This window comes from Phoca vitulina, unplaced genomic scaffold (assembly GCF_004348235.1).
Source record: "Phoca vitulina isolate PV1807 unplaced genomic scaffold, GSC_HSeal_1.0 scaffold12, whole genome shotgun sequence".
In the NCBI taxonomy this organism is placed as follows: domain Eukaryota; kingdom Metazoa; phylum Chordata; class Mammalia; order Carnivora; family Phocidae; genus Phoca; species Phoca vitulina.
The window spans coordinates 25,414,758-25,430,731 of NW_022589715.1; the positions used below are offsets into that span (position 1 = coordinate 25,414,758).

General features: G+C 55.6%; 2 protein-coding genes across 3 annotated transcripts; one reads left to right on the plus strand and one right to left on the minus strand.

Annotated features, from left to right (window-relative positions):
• Positions 1-505: 505 nt before the first annotated feature.
• Positions 506-9,597, plus strand: TEX261 (testis expressed 261). Of its 2 annotated transcripts, none has more exons than XM_032410753.1 (6): positions 506-690; positions 2,306-2,385; positions 3,500-3,653; positions 5,531-5,598; positions 6,313-6,415; positions 6,581-9,597. In XM_032410753.1, exons 1-6 carry the CDS (start codon positions 681-683, stop codon positions 6,694-6,696), a joined length of 531 nt encoding a protein of 176 aa, XP_032266644.1. In that variant the 5' UTR covers positions 506-680; the 3' UTR covers positions 6,697-9,597. The 2 variants fall into 2 exon arrangements, with proteins under 2 accessions (XP_032266644.1, XP_032266643.1); XM_032410752.1 differs by lacking the exon at positions 506-690 and adding an exon at positions 1,215-1,374.
• Positions 9,598-9,654: 57 nt separating this feature from the next.
• ANKRD53 (ankyrin repeat domain 53) lies at positions 9,655-15,736 on the minus strand. Its single transcript, XM_032411198.1, has 6 exons — positions 15,672-15,736; positions 15,231-15,423; positions 14,810-15,009; positions 13,357-13,521; positions 12,809-12,929; positions 9,655-10,593 (listed from the first exon to the last, which is right to left on the minus strand). The coding sequence occupies exons 1-6, from the start codon at positions 15,734-15,736 to the stop codon at positions 9,883-9,885; spliced, it is 1,455 nt and encodes a 484-aa protein (XP_032267089.1). The 3' UTR covers positions 9,655-9,882.
• Positions 15,737-15,974: the final 238 nt, after the last annotated feature.

Consider the following 15,974-nt stretch of genomic DNA (forward strand, 5'->3'; position numbering starts at 1 on the left):
ACCCATAGTTTAGAGATTTTTATGGAGACTTCATCACACAGTCATGATTGATTATTAGCTCAATCTCCAGCCCTCTCCCCTCTGTGGAGGATGGGGGATGGGACTGAAAGTTCCAAGCTTCTAATCAGGGCTTGGTCTTTCTGGTGACCAGCCCCCATCTTGATCTATCCAGGAGCCCACCCAGAGTCGCCTCTTTAGACCAAAAATGCTCCTCTCACCTGGAAATTCCAAGGGATTGGGAGTCCTGCAGACACTCCTATCACCTATCCAATCTTTGGGGGGTATCTACCCAGGAGGGGAATCGATGCACTATGTGGTAGTTCTATGTTTAATCTTTGAGGAATATGTATTCGTTTTTATGCACGTAAAGATTATCCCGAGATGAGTAGCACAGCCCAGGCCCGTACAGACACTTTGTTTTGCATGCCTGTCTTGGCCACTAGATGGGGAACTTCTCAACAAGGGCTGCCCTGCGCCTTCCGCCCCCTCAGTGAGTCTCCCGTGGTAGAGTAAATGCATTCAGTGCCCGGTGGGCGCCCTGCGTGCCCGCCACTGGCGATGTGCAGGCGACACAAAGGTGCAGAAGGTACCCTCAAGGAACTCGGCCTAAAGGGACAGTTACGCCTGAGGATGACTGATTAAAGGCGCCCCAACTCCTGCCTGTGCCGCTTCCTAGATGTATGACCCGAGGCAAGTAACCTTCCTTGGCCCCAGCTTCCCCACCCTGAAATGATTTACAGTCAACTGCCATCACGGAAATACAGCGTAGCCTTTAGCCCAGTGCCTGGCCCGCGCTGGGCACGCAACAGTTTTGTTCGGGTCAGCAGCGGTGGCAAGACAAGCCCGGTGGGCGACCCGCCTGAGCGCCTCTGGCCGGTGCTTGCTGGGGAGCGGTCGGGCGGGCCTCTCGCGCCCCGGACCCCTCCACGCCGGCGCGGGAGCGCCCAGGGAGTGCACCGAACGCTGTCCCCCCGGCTGGCGCCGCGTCCCCGCCCCCGGGCACCGTCCTGCCTCCCCGGGCTGCGTCGCCGGCCCTCCACTGGGTGCAGCCCCGGGTGGCCGGAGCTCCGCCAGCGGGGTGCGGGACGAGGCCGCGGCCGGCTGGTCCTCCGCGCCGGCGGGAGGCGCTCGTCCGGATTCGGCCGGGGGCGGCGCTCCGGCCGGGCTCCTCTCGGCGGCGGCGCACGGCCGTCCCTCCGTCCGCAGGGCGGGGACGCGGCGACGGTGGCGGCGGCTCCGTGTCGCCGGAGCCGAAGCGCGCAGGCCCGTCCCGGCGGTCGGGGGGCGGGCGGGGCGGGGGCGCCATGTGGTTCATGTACGTGCTGAGCTGGCTTTCGCTCTTCATCCAGGTGGCCTTCATCACGCTGGCCGTCGGTGAGAGTGCGCGACCCGGGTCCGCGCGGGCTCCTCTCCCGGCATCTGTGCTGGCCGGGGGTCGCATCACGAAGGCGGTCGCATCACGGGGGACTCCTGTCCGGTGCTCCCGGCCTTCGCATCCCTCCCCTTTCCTGTCCCGCCGGATCCTGCCCCCTCTTGCTGACCCCAGCAGCCCCGTGGGACCGCGGGTCCTTCCCCGTGTCACTAAATCCGCCCCGGCACCGCCTGGGAGTGGCTGACCGAAGTGCCCCTTGCCCGAGCTCGCGCACCGCCAACCGCTGCCGTGCCCACCCTCGCGGGCCTATCGCGCTGAACTTTTCCCGGACACTTATCCCCGCCCTTTCGCTTCAGGCCCTTCGTACTGCCTACTCTCTCGGAGTTTGACACGCTTTTCCCTTCTGGCTAGTTCCTACTCTTGCTCTCTGCTGAGATCTCACCTCTTCCGGGAGGCTCTCCTTATGGGGTTTGGTGGTGCCCTGTCCTTTCTCTGAAGTAGCACTTGTCACACTGGGCTCGTCTGACGCCTCTCCCTACCCCCACTTACCCGCGCTGGGTCAGGGAAGGGATCTTGCCTGTCTTATCCTGTTCTCTCTTCACTCAGAGCGGCACTTGGCCCATACCAGGTGCCCAACAGATATTTAGTGAATGAGTGAATGAAATGCCCCTTTATGGACCAGAGGTTAGCATTGTGCTGAGGCATCAGATACAGGTTTCCATTCAGTTTTATGAAATCTTTTTTCAGTTGCCCGGACAAAGTTTTGCTTCTTCAGACTTGGGAGGACCCCACATGGGTTGTTCGGTTTGTTCCTTAGTGAGGGAGTCCATGAGGGGTTGATGGGGACCCAGCTGCAGAGAGAGAAAGACCAGGATGGTGGGAGTGACTCTGGCTAATGTTCTCCCTGCTTGCTCCTCTTCCCAACCCCCCCAGCGGCTGGACTCTATTACCTGGCAGAACTGATAGAAGAATATACAGTGGCCACCAGCAGGATCATAAAATACATGATCTGGGTAAGTGGCAGTTTTCCCCAGGATTTTCCCCTCTTTTGCCCTGCCTCAAAGGAGGAAGTAGGGAGAGTTTTGCATGAATGGTGAGATCTCTGTCCCTCCTGTTTCCTGAGGGTGCCACCCCTACCTCCTTCACCTGCACCTTGTCTCCTGAGTCTGCTCTCTGGGTCCAGGTGTTCCCTCGCCCCTTCCCCAAGTAGCAGCGCTTCACTGCAGACCCTGTTCTCAGTTCCTTAGGGTGACAGCTGAGTGCACACTCTGTGTTGACAGGACCATGGCTTGGCCTTTGCTTGGTTGTTTCCCATTGTCTCTAGCCCCTACGAAGAACTACGAAGAACCTACCTAAGAACAGTTTTGAGTACTTGAGTTAGAGTACTCATTGCCCTCAGATCAAGTGACTTGTCCTAAGAGGGAGACACCTTCCCTGGCCCAGTCCCTGCCCTCCTGAGGTCTCATGGAAGGCTTCTGTTCCTGAAGACACAATCCTTGCCATTGATGTCAAAGCTCCAGGAGTGCCTGCTGGCGGGTAGATTCCTGCCAGCTGTGGGAAGGGGTGGGGATTGGGACCATTTGGATGGGAGAAGTCCAGTGCCTCTCAAGTCACCTGGTGTCAGCAGCCACTCTGGGCATGGCTTGGGGTAGAGGGTTAGTAGTGGAGACAAGACCATAGCACTCAGCTCTGGGTTCAGAGGCCTGGCCTGAGGGTTTCGGTACAGGAATTAGACCTTTATTCTACCAACTGCCATTTGTTAAGCGCTGACAACTATAAATTCTTCAGAACAGTGTTTTTCAGGTTGTAGGTCTCATTCATTATTGGGTTGTGTCATCAGTTCAGTAGGTCATGATCAGCATTTTCAAAAAACAGAATAGAATTGAATTGAATTGAAATTTGAACTTTGATCTTATAATGTTTACTGTGGGTTGCTGTCAAAAATTTTTGAGAATGGCGTTAAAAGATGCTGCCCTTTGGGAGCTGAGAGACAGGTTGGGGAGGACTGTGAAATAGGGAGAGATCGAAGCATGAACCTAGTGTTGCCCGGAGCAGGCTGGGGGTTAGTGAGACCAAGAAGGCTGCCTGGAAGAGGCTCCCTGCACTGTGTACCTCTCGTTGTTTCAGTTCTCCACAGCTGTGCTGATTGGCCTCTATGTGTTTGAGCGTTTCCCCACCTTCATGATTGGCGTGGGCCTCTTCACCAACCTCGTCTACTTTGGCCTCCTCCAGACCTTCCCCTTCATCATGCTGACCTCGCCTAACTTCATCCTTTCGTGCGGTGAGAGGGGGCAGAGTTGGGGAGGCCGTCGAGGTGGTTGCATGTGCCCAGCTCAGTCTGGGGCACTATGGGGATATAGAGAAAAGTGGCAAACCACTAGGGTTCTCCAGGAGGCCAGGCTGATTGGGAACATGGACTTCTTACACTTGAGGAGCCTAGAGTCTCCTTGGCTCTAGTGACTAGTATTTGGGGTGATGAGGGAGTGGGGGTGGGATACTTAGGGAGGGCTTTCCCAGGGCGGTGAATTTGAGAAGGGAGAAAAGGTGGGTTTTCTGTGTAGTTATGGGCTCTAAGAAACCACTTGACCAGGAAAAGCCCAAAGCCCTACCCTGGGAGGCAGGTAGCTCCCTGTCTAGTCGTCTGGCCCAAAGTCTTGATTAACACAAGCTTCATGGGGCTGTGGGTCCCCCTGCAGGTGCCGGCATTGGGGTAGACAAATGTGTTTGGAGGACCCTGACCGTTCTGCCTTTAAGCTGGCACTACTTTCTGATCCTGAGAGTCATTTCTCCTCTCTGGCCTTGGGTTCTTGATGATGGACTCAGGTGACACACAGTAGGCGGTTATAGATAGCCCCAGAAAAGATTCTGGGAAGTGTTTGGTTACCAGGATTGTTTTTTCTCCCATTAATCATTGCTGGTCATCTAGTCTTTGGGCAGGATATGAGATGTAATTGGGAGTTTCCTAGAGCTACTTTTCTATTTCTGTGGGAGAATCTGGAAAGAGAATATTACCCACGAGGAGGGCACCCAGTTAAAGCTAGGACTGGCCTCTTCCCTGAGTGCCTTGGTGTGATTCTGCCAGAGGATGTGTTTGGTGGGGGTTGGTGTGGAGAGTCCTTCCCTGGAGACCAGACCCCTTCTGCATCTTCCCAGGGGATAGAACCCTCCCCACCCCCCATCCCCCCAGTAGCAGGCCCTCCTGGCTTCCCTTTGTCATTCCCCCAACCTGCCCTTTAGATGCCTGAGAGACTTTTCCTGAAGATCTGTGGGCATCAGGCACCATCTGTCTTCCAGTTTCCCCAGTCTTAGAGTGTGGCTAGGCACGGCAGAGCTCTGCCTTAGAAGGGGAAAGGCAAGAGGAGGAAAGAGAGACAAGACGTGGCATTTGGCTGTGAGGTGGATGTGCGGGGTGTTCAGTTTGAGTGGGGCTTTGTTGTGGTGCCTGCCCTTCACCTCACCGTGAGAACAGGCAGGGATGCCTCTCTCTGAGCAGCCCATCCCCAGGATCTGCAGGTTGTCTCTCTCCTCCATAAATGTGGCTGCACCCTAAGGAGGTGGGTGTCAGTCCAGAACCTACCAGTTTAGACCAGTGAGCCCTACCCTAGGGCAGAATGAGAAAGGACCCTCTCCCCCAGAATTTGGAGGAACCCTAAAACTGCACCCCAAAGCATCTAGCAAACTGTGCCCTTTTATTCCTGAGGAGTGAGAGCCTCTTTATTTGAGGCCCTCTCCCAGCTGCCCAGTTCAGAGTGGAATCTCTTGGGAGTATGTTATCTGCCCTGTGACTTCCTGCGCCCACTGCCCATGGGAGGGCACTCTTCGGGACTCACATCCACTTATAAGTAGGTTAATGGTCACGGTGCTTTGGATTACATAACAAATCTCATTTTTATACCATTCAAAGAGCTTTCTTATCTGCCTTCTAATTTTGTTCATAAATGCCTTCTGCAGTGGGCAGGTAGGAGCTAATCCTCCCATTTTCACAGATGGAGAACTGAGTTCTGGAGGGTAGTGTACTTGGCTTATAGCCATACTCTGAGTTGGGTGTAAAATCAGGACTAAGACTCAGGACTCCCAACTCCCAGGGGCCTTTGAAGGTTAAAAGTCCAGCTTTATATTCTTCCCCCCAAACTGACTGACTCTTCATTTCCTCAACAGGGCTAGTGGTGGTGAATCATTACCTAGCATTTCAGTTTTTTGCAGAGGAATATTATCCTTTCTCAGAGGTAAGAAGTGTTCAGTACATCAAACTATTAGCAGGGACAGAGGAAGTAAAGGGGACTTGCATGATTTGCTTTGTGAACTTAGCTGGGGTTTGAAATAGTCTGCTCAGGGATAACGCATTTAAAAAAATAGTATTGATGAGTCTAGAAAGTGATGTGGGGTGAGGAGCAGGGATCTCTTTGGCTGAGGCGGGGAGGTCACTGCTCTCCCCCAGGGAGTCCTTTGGTTCTCCCAAGATCACAGCCTAACACCGTGAGGTCAGGACAGGGCACTGGGGTGGCCTTGTCTGATGCAGACCTCATGGGGCTGGGCGGGTTGCAGCCCTGAAGCCCGGCTCCTCCCAGCAGACTGCCCAGCCTTTTTCCTCTCAGGGGTTCTCCACACCCTGCTGCTCCAGTTCTGACCCCTGGGAAGAACAGGGTCACTTTTGGGGGGAAGATGGGTCAGTCATGGTTTTGCCCTCCATCTGCTTCCTTTAGTTCAGAGGAGTTGTTTGTCCTAGTGCTCAGGATTTGGGGATTGTGGTCATACTCGGTCATCCTCAGCCTCCACCTTTCCCCACTGAATTTTCTCCATGTCTGAGGTTGCCCTGCCTCAGAGATCAGGTGTGGGGCCTTCTGTGCGTTCCTGACCGCCTCTGTAAGATGCGTGGTGGCCGTGTGGGGCCCACCCTTGGCACCTCCGGGGCACCCTCTCTCAGTGTCTCTTGTTGCCAGGTCCTGGCCTATTTCACTTTCTGTCTGTGGATAATCCCGTTTGCGTTCTTTGTGTCACTGTCGGCTGGGGAAAACGTCCTGCCCTCCACCATGCAGCCAGGAGGTGAGAGGGGCTTGTCAGGGGTCACGGTGGGATCGCCTCAGGAAGGCCTGGGTTGTGTGGGGAGCCCGAGCCCAGCCTTGTGATGGAGACACTTGGGCTCCAGGTGGGGAGAGCCGTGTTCACATGTAGACACACACACTCATCCCCCTGCCTGTGTCTCCACAGATGACGTGGTCTCCAATTACTTCACCAAAGGCAAGCGGGGCAAACGCTTAGGGATCCTGATTGTCTTCTCCTTCATCAAAGAGGCCGTTCTACCCAGTCGTCAGAAGATATACTGAACCCCTTTGGGAGGGGATGCGGGGGCAAGATCAGGAGAGTCGGGCCCCTGGGCCTCTGCACTAGGCGGGGACCGTGAGCCTGGAAGGCACCTTCCCCCAGCCCTGGCCCTCGTTCCCTTGACTCTCCCTGAAGCCCCCATCCCCACCTTCCTCGAAGGGCTCAGCTTGGCTCAGATCTGACGCTGCTAGAGGCTGTGACCTCAGAGGGCACCAGGAGGATGGCAGAGCCTGCTTAGCCAGGAGGCCATGGGCCACCTGGTTAGGCGGGAGCTGAGCTCCCTGTGACCCTCCTGCCCACTTCCGTGGTGGGTCAGGAGGTTCTGGCTCAGCCGGGGCAGGCAGGGCAGGGGCTGTGAAGCTGGAGAGCAGACAGGGATAAGTTCTCTGGGCAGATGGCCGTGGGGAGGGGCCATGGCTTGGCACTTCCAGGAGAAATAGTTTTTGCTGTTGAACTGTGATTTCTGTCCCAAGTGCTGATTCCCATTTGAATAAAGATTCTAGGTGGCAGTGTTTGCCTTAATATCCTGAAAGTTCATCTCCCTTTCTTGCTGTTGACCTTCTGCCCTGGACTGGACTGGCTTTTCTGCTCCAGGGGCTTTTTTTCTGGGTTTGGGTCTTGCCCTCCCAGAGGGACTGCTCTCACGGCCCTTCCTGGGAAGTGGGCAGAGATGAGGAGCTGAGCCGGGTCAGGGGGGTTGGGGGTGGAGGCAGCCTTTCTCGTGCCCCTCCCTTTTCTTCCATCTCTTCTTTCCCCAAGGCGCCATGGCTGTGACGCTGGGGGCAGCGGAGGGACGGTTTGGGACTGGGTGGGATTTTTGGAACATCTGCAATATCCTATTTGTAAGCCTTCCCCTGGGGAAAAGGAGTGGTTTCTGGCTGAATTCTATCTTAGGCCCAAGAGGAAAGAAAATAGAAATTGGCTTCCAGGCAGCCTGGGTTACAGCCTATTTTTTAAGAAACGGGACTGAGGGGAGAAACGGTTTGTCGCTCTAAGAGCACACGAGGGCTGGCCCTCTCTTCTGTGTGCTCTTGGCTCCCGAGGAGCTGACCTCAGTCTTCTAAGAAGGTGGGCCAGATCCTGGCACAGACCAGCATTTGCTGACTTTGCACTCCAACTACAGTGCCTTGCAAGTACTCAGCAGTACATACGGGAGTGAAGCCCCCATGAGAGCCGTGCCTGCCATGTCCTGTACCTCAGATCGAGAGTGGCAGGTGCGGAGATGGACAGTGCGCATGCGGTACCTTTAAGCCGGGGAAGCCCCTGTGCTGGAAATTCTCTGTATCCTGCCCCAAGTCCCACCACAGCCCTTCATTCCCTTGACTGCAGCACTTCCTGTTCTCTTAAAAATCCCAGCCTTTCCCTTTCTCTGAGAGGAGTAGCACATTTTGGTTTCTTCTTGGTGGGAATGAGATGGCCAGGCCTTTTTATCCTATGCAGACAAGGGAAGACAAGGTAGAGGACACAGGAGGCCAGTATCATCCTCACTGCTGGGTCAGCAGCTGGCTCAGCTCTCCCTTGCTGTCTCCTTCTTTGTTCCTCACCCCGACGACATGGCTTCTCTCCTAGGGGTTGCCAGTGGCCTTCTCGTGCTAAATCCAGCAGACCCTTTCATATCTTACACTGGATCTCTGCAGCATCTGACAGGGCTGCTCACCCCCAGCTTCTTGAATTGCACTTCGCTGGCACTCCTGTGGCCGGTCTTCCTCCTGCCTCTGCTATTCATTTCAGTTTCCTGTGCAGGCTTCTCCATTTGCCCCGTGCACAATGGGGTTTCTCAGGGTTCTGTTGTGGGCTCCCTGGAGGAGCCCGTCCGAGCTGATGGCTTCAAGGACTCTTTGCCGAGGAACTAAGAGTTGACCTCCAGCCCCAGCATCCCTCCTGATCTTCTGAACCATAGTTCCTCTCGCCTTTGGGTGCACAGACAACTCTCATGGCCCAGAGGGCACTTGCTGCTGTCCTTTGCAAACCTGCCTCTTTTGGGTACCTGCCGTGGCCCCAAGACCCCTCAGGAGCCAGACCAGAAACCTGCTTTCTAGCCCTGCTTTCTCTTTCTGCCCCTCCCACTCATCCAATCTCTAAAAACTGTTAAGTTTACCTTCCTAACATTTCTTGATTCGAGCCACACCCACTGTCATCAGCTTACACCTGGATTATTGTGACAGCCTCCTTCTCCTTCTATGTCCCACAGCCAGAGTTGTCTAAAATGTATAGCTGATCAAGTCACTTCCTGGCCTACAACCTTCCATGGCTCCCTACTGCCCTCAGGATAAAGTCCAGACCCCTTAGCATGGCTTGTGAAACTTGTGATGTCTGGTTCCTGCTTGCCTCTCTGGCCTCATCACTTGCCACCTTGCACCCTGTGTCCCTGCCTCCTGTATTCAGAGATGCCACTTTGATTCCCCTTTCTTCTGCCCACCTGGGTACCTTCTCTGTCAGTTCTCAGCTTAGATTTCACTTCCTCTGAGCTTTGTCCCCTCTCCCCCCAGCACACCACACAAATCACTCTAGGCTTACTGGTCTATCTCCCCACTAGACTGTAAGCTCCTTGAGGGCAGGGACTGTCCTTCAGTTTTTGTATTAACAGTGCCTGGCTTGGTGCCCGGTACATAGAAAGCACTCAATAAACGTTTGTTTAATGAATGATTTGTAGTGATGTGTCCAGGGGATAACAGGGGATCCAGGATAGCTTCCTGGAGGAAGTGCAAGTGCTTGTATAGTTGCAAACTGAAGCCACGGGTCCTCCCTCCCTCCCCCCAAGATATGCTGCTTGTGCCTCCCTGAACTACAGAGACCTTGAAGGACTTAGTCTGAACAAGAGGCAGCATTTTCCTGTGGTTCCCTATCCTGGAAGCCTTGTTCCTGGTGGGCTGGGGCGGGGGGAGGAGAGGTAGTAGGGACACCAAAGAGTCAGTTTTATGATGCAAGGGTCCAGGATAGACTGATGCCCACTCTGAGGACTCTGACCTAGCTTAAACCTCTTGGGGAGTCCAAAGAATTTCTTTGTGGAGAAAGGAGACCTGGGACCTAGTCTTTTGTTAAGAGAGAAGGGGCTCCGATCTTCAAGCTTGGGAGTGGGAAGTGGGAAGCCTGTGAGTACTCCTCTCCCTCTCTTCCATCCCCAACGTGAATCACCACACCTCAGCCTTCACTGGGCTGTCTGAGGTTGACAGCCTGCCAAAATAAGTTTATGGGGGGCTTTTGGGGGAGGGCAGAGTGGGGAGCCCTTGATGGGCTTGCACAGCTGCCAGGAAGGCTTCATCAAATGTCTCACGCAGGTTCATGGCCAGAGCGTCAGTCCAGAAGTTGTCACCCGAGAGCCGCTTCCGGGGCACGTGCCTTATGCTGACAGGGCAAAAGCCCTGGGGCACTTTCATCCTGCGTGGCCGCACTGAAGGGTACAGCTCTTGGACTAGCACCTTGAAAGGCAGCTGGGGCACAGGTGCCAGCCGGCTGCCGGCCACCGTGCACAGCTGTGCCCCGCCGTGCCGGTCAGACCTCGCCTTAAGGAAGCTGTGGAAGTCGCGCTCCGGGCTGGGGTCTGGATGCACACCCAGGCGGATGCCCTGTGGGTAGCCGATCTGGGTGGTGGGCCATCTGGCAGGATTGTTGCTAACATTCCACCACTTGGGCCGCCTGACCACGGGTTGGGTGTAGATGGGTGTGGGTGTCCCCAAGGACTGCAGCTTGGGCGTTGATGTCTGCCGCAGGCGTGCCTCTGGGGAGGGGTAGAAGCTCTCTCGAGGCCCCTGGTGCTTGGGGGTCCGGGGAATGGCGATCGCCTGGGGTGGGGCACAAGGCGCTGGCTTGGAGTTGCGGATCAGGGATTGGCCTTGAAGCAGCTGCTTGCGATGGAGCCACTTCTTGAAATCAGCTTCTCTCAGAATTTGGTGCTCTTTCTGCAACATCAGAGGGTACAAGATAGTCATGGAGGGCTGCCCCTCCTCCCTGCTCCTGTGGAGGGGGGCCTTGTGGCTGGAGCCCTTGGAAACCTCAGGTATCACTGGCTAGATCCAGTTGCGCCCCAGGAGGCCTAAGTCTGATGAGAGAAACTCCTGCCTATGGGAGCCCTTGTTCTGACGGGGAGATAATATTGCCCGAAGGGAGCCCTTGGGCTGATGGGGCAGGTAGAACCTCTCCGACCTCCAACCTGATACGGCCTCTGCCCTAAGTGAGGTCTCCAGTCCCTGCCCTACAGAAAACCTCAAGTCTCATGGGGGAGACAAGCTTCCACCTCCAGAGAAGTCCCTCGTCTGATAGTGGAGATATGTCCTGCCCTGAGAGAATCTCTGGTTTGATGGGGGAGGAAAGGCAAATCCTCGACACTGGAAGAAGAAAGCAGAAAGGTTTGGAAGGCCTGGAACTGGGGGTAGCCAGTCTGGATTGGCTTCTGGAAGTGGTGGGCCTTGTATGTTGGGGGATATAGTTGGCTGGCTCTCTGGGCTGGGTGGTCATGACTCGGTCTACCTCTCTGTTTTTGCCTCCACTAGAATTGAACCTTCAGCTTGCCACAGAACTGCCCCTTGTCCACCCCCTTGTTTCAGTGTCTCACCCCCCGGACCGTTGCTAAGCCATCAGGTGGTACGGAGATTGACCCAGCTCGGGAGGTAGGCTCTGATTAGGCTAAGCCAATCATAATAATTCCATCAGCCTTGCCCCAGCCCCAGGTCAGTCAGCACATGGCTTTCCTTTAGCTGTAGGGATTGGCACAAGAATGGACATAGGATCCAACTGAGGCCAATAAGAGATAAGGGGAGATCTGCAAGGGGCTTCTGGGTAAGTTTAGAGCCACGGGAACGGATGAGCTTTGCCTCCTCTGGACACAAGGGGCTATGAGGACTGGGTGACACACTAGAAGAGGAGAGGGCTGAGAAAACTGGAGAGAAATGCAGCTGGAACCAAGCTGGAGTACTGGATTTTGCCAGCCCTGAAGCCCTCCCCACTTCTGGATCCACTTAGGATTCCCAGCATCTTCTCTCTGGGTTTTCTGGCTCTTGCATCCTATATCATTATACCTGCTTAAAATCCTTTACTTCCCCATTCTTCCCCAGCCAAGGTCCATCATAGATCTGAGCCCCTCCCAAATCTCTCGCTTGGCAATCTCCAACTCACATCTGTTCCCCTAGCTGTACTGACTTGGTGCTTCTCGGCATATACCACGTTCTCCTGTACCTCTGTGCCTCTCCACAGGGCTCTCTGTTCCTTCTGCCTGGTCAGCCCTTCCCTTCTTCATACAGCCAACTGCTGCCCATCTTTAAAGATCCTCTTAAGCATTATCTCTCTGGCATCCTCCTGGACCCTTCCTCCTCTGTGGGAATATAACCCACCTCCCATTCTAGATCCTAAGCTCCTTCAGTGAGGGGACCACATCTCATTTGTCTTTGGAGCCTCAGGGTCCAGCAGGTGCCTAGCAGAGAGGAAATGCTCAGTGTCTGTTGGAAAGGATGGATTTTTTTTTAGAAGACTTTATTTTTAAGTGATCTCTACTGCCAACACGGGGCTTGAACTCTCAACCCCGAAATCAAGAGTCATGTACTCCACCAACTGAGCCAGCTACATGCCCCAAAGGATGGATCTTTTTTTTCTTTTTTTAAGATTTTATTTATTTATTTGAGAGAGAGAGAGAGCATGAGCAGGGGGAGGGTGAGAGGGAGAAGCAGATTTCCCACTGAGTGGGGAGCCTGACGTGGGGGACCGATGCGGGGCTCCATCCCAGGACCCAGGATAATGACCTGAGCCGAAGTTAAGACACTTAACAGACTGAGCCACAGGCGCCCGGAGGATGGATCTTTTTAACCAGTGTGAATCCCAATGTAGGCAGGGCCTGGAACTCGCTAGAGATTTTCCTCCTCATCCAGAAGGAGGCAATGCACTAGGAGGGGTGCTGTACTTCTTGCCAATTTAAGCTGTATTTACTCTCTAACACAAAATAAGACTTTTGACCTAGGGGAGTGGCTTTTAAGGGTGGAATTTCAGAGGATGGGGAGAGGGAGGCTTTTTCTGGGTGGGACTGCTACCAGCCACTCCTCTAACTGCCTGTGAGTCACGGCCTCCTGTGCTCACCTGCTTGGAGAGCAGTGCCGGCCCGGCGCCCCTGCCCCCCGTCCCCCTTACTTGATACTCAGTCAGGTAGTCTTGTTCCATGAAGGCCAGCTGGTCCTTGAGCCTCTTCAGTTTCCCCATCTCACGAGCAAAGTCCTTCTTGTCCCGTTTCCACATGGCATCCTTCAAGAACCTGACGCCAAGGTGGGGGTATGTCATCCCCCAGTGACCGAGCTTCACCCTGGGCTGGGAAGACTGGCTGCTGCTGAGGGCCCGGATGAGGGTGGGAGGAGCCACCAGAGACACCATTCCCCACTGCCCAAGGCCCCTCCTACTACCTTTGAGGTGAGAGAGGAAAGTGATAGTCTGATCAGCACCCCCTGCTGAGGATCCAAGACCTCAGGGCAAGGAAGGGCAGTGCTCAACCCAAAGGGGTGAGGCCCTGTGGAAAGCCCTGGGAATAATATCCTGGGGGGGGGGGGGGCGAGGGGTCTCTTCCGCAGACTTATCTCCCAGCCCAGACCTTCCTGGTAAAGGCTCAGCCTTAGGTGAGGGCCCCAGGGAAAGGGCTGGGAGGGAGGGAAGGGGTGGCAGGCTGTGGGTGGTTCTCACACCCTCACCGGGCACAGTCGCGGTGGTTCCATATTTTGCAGTAGTCGATGGGCTTGCAGCCCATGGCATCTCGGGCATGGACATTGGCGCCATTTTGCACCAGCACCTTCACGCAGCTCAGCAGGCCCTTGCAGGCTGCCAGGTGGAGGGGTGTGGAGCCATTGCATGTCTGACTGTAGAGGGCCCCGCCGGCCGGGAAGAGGGCAGAAAGGAAGGACAAAGGCCATCTGCCCATCAGAGAGGCGGGCAAACCAGCTTCCGCACCTGCTCTGCCACTAGCCCACTGGGTGACTCTGATATGTCCCTTCTCCTCTCTGAGCTTCAGTTTCCTCAACCGTAGAAGGAGGGTTTGGACTAAATGAATGGTGGGAGGCTGACTATATGGATGTGCAACAGTAAAGATCTGCTGGAAGAAGAGCTGGGTTGGCTGGAGCTCAGAGAGCACTAACCTTATTGGCTCTTAAGTCAGCCAGCCCTCCTGCCCCCTCCCCTGCCTGGCCATGGCGCACAAGGCCTGCGTGACCTGGGCCCTGCCTCCTCCCCATCCTCATCTTCTGACCTTGCCCCACTCTTTCCCAACATGTGATCTTTGCACATGATGTTCCCTCTGCTTGGGACTCTTTTCCCCAGTTCTTTCCATGGCTGCCTTGCTCTCAGTTTTCAGGCTGCAATTTAAATGTTATTTCCTTAGAGGTGACTTCCCCTTCCAAAATAGGTCCTCTGCCCTACCCCTTTCACTCATCACCTCATTGCCCTGCTTTATTTCCTTTGTAACTACTTACTACACTGTCATTTCATTCATTTATTGGTTTGCTAGTTCACCCTCTGCTCCTGCACTAGTTTATCAGCTTCATGAGGGCTGGGACAATTTCCGTGTCTTCACTGCTGTATTCAGCTCAGGCTTGGCGCCGAGCACACAGGGCTCTGTAAATATGAGCGAGTGCAGTCTCCCATAGGCCATCTGGGCACTTCCATGCATTTCCTCAGTTACCACAATAGTCTCATGTCATCTTCCCACATTTCAGTTGAAGACACTCAGGAAATAATTCCCAAACTTTGCTGCAAATTAGAAACACCTGGGGATCTTTTAGGCCTTCCAAAGCTCAGATGGCACCCCATACCAATTTCAGCCTTTTACTGGAACACAGGCACTGGTATTTCTGAAGCTACATACGGGACTCCAGTGTACTGACAAGCTTGGGAACCAGAGCACTGAGGCTCACTTGTCGGAGGTCTTGCTGTTTGCTAGCAGATGGCAAAGCTGGGGTGTGAACTAGGTCTGTCCTCTCCCAGAGCCTGATCTCCTTACTACAGCATGTGGGCTCGCTGACTGCTTTATGTGGGACCCAATCCTTGTCACCCCACAGCCCTCTGCCTGTCCTGCATGGATCTGCCTACTTGGAAGTGGGGTTCCTATCTGCCCAGGTTCCAAGACACTTTCTGGACACAGGCTGGACTCACGTGTTGAGGGCCGCCCCTTGCTTAAGTAGATAGTGAATGCAGGGGAGGGTCATGGTCTTGTTGTCCCCGTGGATGACCAGGTGCAGGGGTGTCTGGCCATTGTTGGTGGGCAGGTCCACGGGAAACTTGTACTCCTCTACCAAGACCTGCAGGCACGTAAGCTTGCCACTCTGGGCTGCAAAGTGGATGGCAGTGAAGCCCTGTGGGGGCGGGAGGAGGGTAGGAGGAGACTGAGCAGGATTGGGGCCCCAGGGTCCCCAACCTAACCTACAGAGCAGAGTCTGCTCATAGAAGGTGACTACACAGAAAAGGGTATCTGTGGATGTGCCATAGGCAGATCTTTGCCAGGGAACCACTATGTGAGGAACTTTCTGTGCGTACAGAGGACTTCGTTTCTTGCCCCCAAGCTCCAAGGCCTTACCTTGTCATCTGCCGGAATTTTGTCACGGTCCCGACTCAGACAGAAGCGCAACCATTCCAGGTTGCCCAGTGCGGCTGCAAACAGCTCGTAGTAGCTCCCAATGGCACTCTGGTCCCACTCATCGTCGGGGTAAGCGTGGGTCGGGAGTGGGCAGGTGAGCAAGAAAGTGGAGTCTGGGTCTGGGCCGTTGGCCCTGCGGAGGGGCGTGCGTGAGGGCGAGGGCTGTCACTGAGCACCAAGGCGCTTCGGGAGGCCAGGCCGGGGCTCGCTGGTCGGCAGGGCAATGAGGAAGCCACCGTCCCCGGACACCTCTCCGGAGGCGAGCCCTGACCCCAGCCCCGTTCTCCCGGCTCCTCGCGCCGCCCAAGGGCTCCCGCACGCTCCGGGCCCTGCCCCTCCAGGGAGGCCCCCCGCAGCCCGGCCACCTCATCCCCGGCCCACCTGGGCTGCTGGGACGCCGCTTCACCCCAGGTGACCTTGTAGGAGGCTTTCTCCGCCGGCTGCATGGCGACACTTGTGTGCGGGGGCTGCTCCCTACCCTCCCCACGGCCTGCCCACCGGCGGGCCCGCGCCACCCGCCCACAGGGTCCCGCCGGCGGAAGCTCGAACTGGCCCTGCGGCCAGGGCTGCTCCTCCGCGGACCGCAACACTTCCCCGGCTGAGTGACCGGCCGCCCCCGTCTCCAGGGGCCCGCCTGGCGCCTCCCGGAGATCCTGCCGCCACTAACCCCTCCGCCACCCGGTG